General features: G+C 32.5%; 1 protein-coding gene across 2 annotated transcripts in view; it reads right to left on the bottom strand.

Moving 5' to 3' along the window:
• Positions 1-4,809: 4,809 nt before the first annotated feature.
• Positions 4,810-6,827, bottom strand: part of LOC149075853 (DNA-binding protein RFX2-like) — a 28,240-nt gene continuing 26,222 nt past the window's right edge. For both annotated transcript variants that reach the window (XM_089243376.1, XM_089243377.1), the window contains 3 exons: positions 6,534-6,742; positions 6,072-6,225; positions 4,810-5,923 (listed from right to left, as the gene is read on the bottom strand). In XM_089243376.1, coding sequence (XP_089099502.1) covers positions 5,771-5,923; positions 6,072-6,225; positions 6,534-6,742 — 516 coding nt within the window. In that variant the 3' untranslated portion in view covers positions 4,810-5,770. The remainder of the gene's footprint in view (positions 5,924-6,071; positions 6,226-6,533; positions 6,743-6,827) is intronic.

Below are 6,827 nucleotides of genomic sequence, written 5' to 3'. Positions count from 1 at the left end.
TTATATTTTTGGTCTCAAAATTTAAAAATACTTTTGTGGTTGTTCACAGAAACAAATTTCTGGTCCCAAGATCATGCAAACTGATTATATAATAATAACAAAGAAATTTCAACATTGTGGCTTCATTTAACATCGGAATACTATCGGGAAAGTATTCCTTTAAATTTGTAAGAATTTAACTGAACATTCAGAATTCTTTAAAAAAATAATAGAAATTTCTGCTTGAAAATTGGTAAATGAATACAGTACTGAATATTATGTTTATGATTATTGCTGTCGTAAATTTTTTTTGTGCTTGTTTTTATTTGTTTATCAGAGATTCGATTTGTTTGTAGGAATTACACCCAATTTTCAATAATTGAATCGGATGAAGCAATGTTGGGATGTTGCAAAACTACACAAATATGTTTAGAGTGATGGGTGAAAAATTTGATGTCAATCTAATTGATGAGTAACATTTTACAAGGGACTCTTAAACAAATGCAAACGCATAAATTTGCTGATCTTCTTATTATCTGCCTATAACAATATTCATTATTTTCGAGAGCAAGTTACCCAAAAATGTAGACATGAAAGTGCTATTCAGAAGAGAAAAAGGAAAAATATAGTGGTACCTTGAGTTGGAAGTGCTTTAATTTGTCACTAGTCCAAGTTAGACTTTCTTTCGAACCACGCATAACTTCTGTTCTTTCGCCATGGAGGCGATTTACTATCAAGTGAGTTCTACCCAAAGCGTGAGTGTGAGTATTTAACAGTCTGAGTGTGTATCTAGTGTTTGTGATTTTCCAGGGCTGCCATTGTGAGAGAAGTGTAATGATTGAATATTTGTAACGTTATATGCCTATTGCTTTCTGTGGCAAGACTTTTTGACAGGGAGATTGGCTCATATTTGCACCTTGAAGTTAGGAACCACAGAAAATCAACTTCAGCCAACCACTACTGCTGTGACCCCAGTGGATAAGCAAAAACTATTTGCTAAAAATGCCTTAATTTGTAATTAAAGCATTTGATTTACAAGCTGAAAGAGACAGATATCTGACACCTTCGGAAAGCCCATATGAGCAACATCTCTGGAGAGAAGGAAAAGAAGGAAGGTGTGAAGTGACATTCTTGGAGCAGAGGCCTCAGTGGGGGAGAAGGATGAATCATGGACAAGAAAGAGAAGGGCTCTCTCACCTGCTGGTGGCCACCAGTGGTAGTAATATAAATAATTAAGTCAAATTATTTTGTAATATACAAATGCAATGCCACAACAGGCAAAATGCCCAACGAGGTGGCGGAGATATAAGGTGAATGAGAAAAATTAACCCTAGAATACTAACTATGTATAGACAGTTAACATGCAGTTTTTATCAGCTTTTTTTTAGTGAGTATTCACACACACACGAGTTAATAAAATATATCAACCAAGATGTCTACAAAATGTTCAGAAAAAAAAGCTTAACACACAAAAGGTCTGGCACTGTCATCACCTTGAAGTAGACAACAAACATTGGACTGAACAGTGTTTGTCTTGGGGATGCCGAACAAATATAAAAGCAGATTGTGTTGCTTTAAACAAGAGTTTGCTTTTAAGAGAATAGTATTATAGATATCAATGACTTCCAGAAAATAATCAAACTTGCAACTCAAGGTACCACTCTATTCGAGGAAAAAACATAAATGACAATATTAATAACATGCCAAGATCTGCAGATGTTTTCAGAAGAGTCTTATTCTGAAATGATCCTAGGTGGGCGTAAGGAAATGATAGACTCTGGCTCTTGATGAAAATAATGAATTTATGAATATTAACATTTTATCTATAAAACACTAATTTATAAGAAAAATTATATTTTACAGCATTGAAAGGAATTAGTGAACGAAACAAAATGCCCCGCTTAATGTGTAAAATAATTCAATTCCTTTGTATACATATATATAAACAACTCTTAAATCTCTGTATTATATAGGGCATACGTATATATATGAATGTATAAATATTTTTCCATAAATAGATAACAAATATACAAACTTGCAATTTGAAAAACTGCTAAGACAGCTGAGGCTGCATGTATTTTCAGACATGCACAATAACTGGCATGATCCATTCATACTCCAATTGTACGTCATGCTCAGCACACATATTGAGGAAACTAAATATCATTTCATATAGCATAAACAATGCATTTAGAAACACATACTGATACAACTTTGAATTTGAATAAAATAATTTGTTTTAATATATATATATAACTGCAAAGTCATATCATTAACACAATATATATATTATTTACCATTATTTTTTGCATATATATACATGTATGTTTCACACAATACTTACATATTTAGTGTTTTGTGACTGTGTTTGCTTTTTTATTTCCACAAACCATAAATTAGATTCTTACAAATAAGGGGGAGGGGAAGAAGACTTGTACATGTAGTAAATATCAAAGAACTAGCATGAAAAAACATTAAACACAAAACAATAGTCAATTAATTCTATGCCATCTTCACCACCTCAGAGCAACATGTAACAAAAATTCAATTGAATACAGGTACAGGAAATGAAAATTAATAAAAAATAATTCGGAATAGTTTTCCATTTAGAAATTCAATTTTCTGTCAGCTTAGTGAAAGTTACATATATATATATATATACAGTCTCAAGAGCCAAAGAATTAAAATCACTGTTGCCGTACACAAATGTGTGCCATCTTCAACATGCATATGACATGGGCCAAAGTTGTGGGGAAAATTTGTTTTGCTGCCACATGAGACATGGAAGGAATTGAAGGGTAAAAGTGGTAAACAATGTAAGCGTCAAAAAAAAAAAAAATATATATATATATATATCAAACACTGTTTTTCTTGTTAGTGTCAAATGAGCAATGCTTTATAATGGCAATGTAAAAGTGCCTCTAAGTCAGCGGTTCTCAACCTTTTTGAACTCGCAGAGCCCTTTTCAGCGCATAATTTTTATGGTGGAGCCCTGTTTGAGTTTAGCACTTTTTATATATAATTTTTATGGCGAAACCTTGTAGGCCTCTTTTTTTTTTTATTCATCAAATTTACTCATTTATTTTATTTTCCTCGAGTCGCGGAGGAGCCCTTGGGAAGTGCACACGGAACACCGGTTGAGAACTGCTGCTCTAAGTAGTTCAAAAGAGTGTAAATGTTCTTATGGACTGCAAAAACAGTTTTTTGTGATTTCTCAACATCTTCTCTTTTGGTACTAGCAACATTTACCACTTTTACCCTTCAATTAATCAGATTTTGGGCAAGAGTTGTTATTATCTTATTGTTAAGGGTCTGATCCCTAGGTAAGAGAGTAGAATTTCCAATACATTATCTAGTAGTCTGCCCATATATTGTAGTATAAAGTATGTATCAACGATGGTGCAAAGCAGGTGACAGTTTGAATGATCAATAATTTGGATGGTCTCATAAATACCAGAGGCTTTCTTGCCATGTCCATAGAGGTAAAGAGACTATCATAAGGAACATCACATGCAAAGCTCAGTGAGGTAGCCAGGAAAATGTGCTTACACATGTTAGCGTATCCTATTGAATTTAGGTCTCTGTAGCCACCTTTGTCCATTGTGGGTGGGTAAAAAGTTACAGAAAATTCACCGCATCTACTGTGTAAACCTCATAGAGGACAGTTATGATCCAGAGCTATTTCTGTTCAATAGATTGAGTCAATAATACTATGTAACAAAAAATAAATAAGAAATCTAGTTAGCTGAGTATCTTAACATATTTAATGACCAACTTAATCCATTAATAGATATTTGCTTCTCTGTGAAGGTGATGGCACATTTAAATAGATTTATTGATCTAAAACTGTAAAACACTACCCTGAGGCATTTATTAATTATTGGATACCACCGATTTTAAACCTATACCCAATCGAGAGCCTATGGCACTGATGCATCACGGCTCCTAAGGGTGTTGTAAAACTTTTTCAGTCGCGACTAGTTGCTGTATACCTCTGTACCCATCAAGTCCTTTAAAGTCGTTCTTTTCTACAATGTTCTTGGGAATCATGGATGAATTGTGGTGAAGCCACAGGTGGCAAAAGTTTGAGAAACACTGGCCCCACTGACTATAAAAAAACCAGGAGAGTCAGAGATATCAGTTAATATTTGCCTGACTCAAACAGCAAGAATTAAATAAGTGTAGAGGTCTGCCCGACCTGATATATGCATTATCATGATGAATGTGAGTGCAATTTGTGTGTTGAAGATTAAACAGTGTGTTAGAGTATGTGTCTTTTCTTCTGGTCAGACAGATGTAGAAAGATCAAAATCATATTACGTAGATGGGGTTTTATTGTTCTAGCTCTGACCACTGTATATCATCACTTTTCACAGGAACACAATTTACTATAGTGACAACAACAAAAACTGACAAGGAAAAAAAAAAAAAGAGTAAATCCAGTGAAACTTCTTGGATCACACAAGGAAATTTTATGTAATTGCATATTAAAAGCTCATTAGTCTGCACATTTTTCTTCCTCAGAATAAAAAGTTATTAAACTTGTTATTAAGAATAATTGTTAATTATTTTGCTAAGATAACATTTCTTTTGATTCACATTTGCTGTTTTACTCCACAAATAAAATCACTGTTCAAGAACACTATGTTTAGTGCAAAGCCATAAATTTAACAAAAAACGAAGGAATAATGTTATTTTGATAGAATGCTTATTTATGGTGTGCTGTTTAAATCAATAGTTGTGAATTCTGAATACAATTTGGTCACAATACAAGAGACAATTTTTTTTCTAAAACATAATTTGTACCACCAAGCAATCAGAAATCCTTCATTTCCATTTTCGCACATATCTTCACACCGACACATAATACAAGGAAATCATCTCTCTTTTCTCAAGTGAATATCATGAATTATGAGCATGTGTGATTCATTTGATCATTTTACAAATAACATTATAGAACTTGAGGAAATTATTTCAATCCAGAATATAATCTCATTTTAGATTTCAGTTTCTACAGTAATAAAATTTGACAAGAAAATATAGCGAATCATCAAATTTACTGACATATTTCACAAAAAATCGGAAACCAAATTATCAGTCAAGCTTTAGCGAAAATTATTTTAACAAATAGAAGAAGCATTTCTCCAACCTGACAGAAGCTGATCATATCTATGATGTATAATTCCAGTGATAACTCTAAACTCAGGAACTAAGATGATAGAACTTTTGATTCATTCAGCTGTTATAACATCGTGATTAACAAAGTATGCAGGGGGGATTTAATAACCAAACTCCTTTTAAAGACATTGACAAAGCATGTGTTAATAACAAAAACATTAAAAAATAGCAAATGCGTTCACAGGAAGAGCGGAAAGTTATATTTTTACTAGTGGTTGAAAATTCTGGTATTCTCTGTACAAACTCGAAATTTCTCATTTGAAATTACCTTATAAATTCTCGATTTCTTTAATTCAAATACAGAATTTGAAACTATATTAATTGTCAAACAAAATCACTGGATAGAATAGGCAAGAATATGTAAAATGTTATTGCTTTTGAAAAGTGTGATTTACAAGAATAATTTGCAACTAAACATGAGAGAGAATTTAGAAAAAACTCAATGTTATATATATTCCTGTTGCAAAAAATTTGAAATTTTATAATTGAATAGAGCATTTGAAAACACAACAGCATCCTACTAATTTCACCAACAGTTCCATTTCTTAGTTCAAAACTTTTGGTATATTATATTTATACATCATAAACCACTATTTTTCTCTCCCAAATTTGACTAGACAATAATATTTTCAACATCAGAACCACAACCATTTACACATTGGTTTTCACTGTTTCCTTCTGGACTTGATCCACTCAAGAGCCTTCTTTTTTTCGAAACATTTTCACTAGTGCCACACAAATCCTCTGGTTTCCCCGAGCACAGGTACTGAAAACCAGAACCACAAAATATTCAATAACTAAATAAGCATTGCTGTTAAAAATTATAAACAACTTGAGAAAAATTTATTCTATGAAAATAAATTTCCATTGACTGAAAAATTTGTAGTTAGAAAAAGAATAGGTGGATGACCAACCTCTCCCATCACAGCAATGCTTGTAGTCCCTGTTGCACGAGCTATGGAATGCTCTATAATGAAGAACATATACTCGTCATATAGAAGTCTCAATAAATGAAAGGAACCAAAACTTGCAGCGCTTCGTAGAGTGAGATCCCGAATCACCAGGGAGCTGCACAGAGATCATGGAACAAGTTTATCAGAAAATCAATCAACCAATGCGAGTCAGATTCAATCCACACAAAAATATCATGATTGAGGAATCAAATCAGGTTGTCATGTAAACAAATCTTTGAAATACACAAGAAATTAAAATATCAGTATATTATGCAATAAATTTTTTTTTAAATATTTGAAATGACATTCACAATGGTCAAAATTACTTTGTTTACACATTTTTGTGTGACCAATCTATATACTTTCGCTAATATTATTTTTTTACAGTTATAAAATACACCATAAAACTACATATCACATTACCTGTAAAAAGACCATTTCAACAAAAAGTGCCTTGCCGCTTTTGGGTAATTAGGTTTACCCTCATAGGGTTTTAAAGCAACGTGGACAATATTTTCCAACCATGTTGCCCATTCCTCTAGCCATAGATGATGCTGCAATGTCTGGCGAAATTCATTTAGGAGTCGCTGTACTGTTTCATCATCACACTGACATACCCATGATGCCTGTTCCTAGAAAAAAAAAATCAACATATATATTTTTTTATTTTGTAACATTTACATTATAGAATGTCAGATATAAAATAGGCAATGACAA

This window comes from Pholcus phalangioides, unplaced genomic scaffold (genome assembly GCF_987345545.1).
Source record: "Pholcus phalangioides strain wild (caught in Gottingen) unplaced genomic scaffold, Ppha-v1.0 ptg000015l_1, whole genome shotgun sequence".
Lineage (NCBI taxonomy): Eukaryota > Metazoa > Arthropoda > Arachnida > Araneae > Pholcidae > Pholcus > Pholcus phalangioides.
The sequence above is the reverse complement of the archived record's forward strand: the minus strand, read 5'-3'. Positions and strand labels throughout refer to the sequence as shown.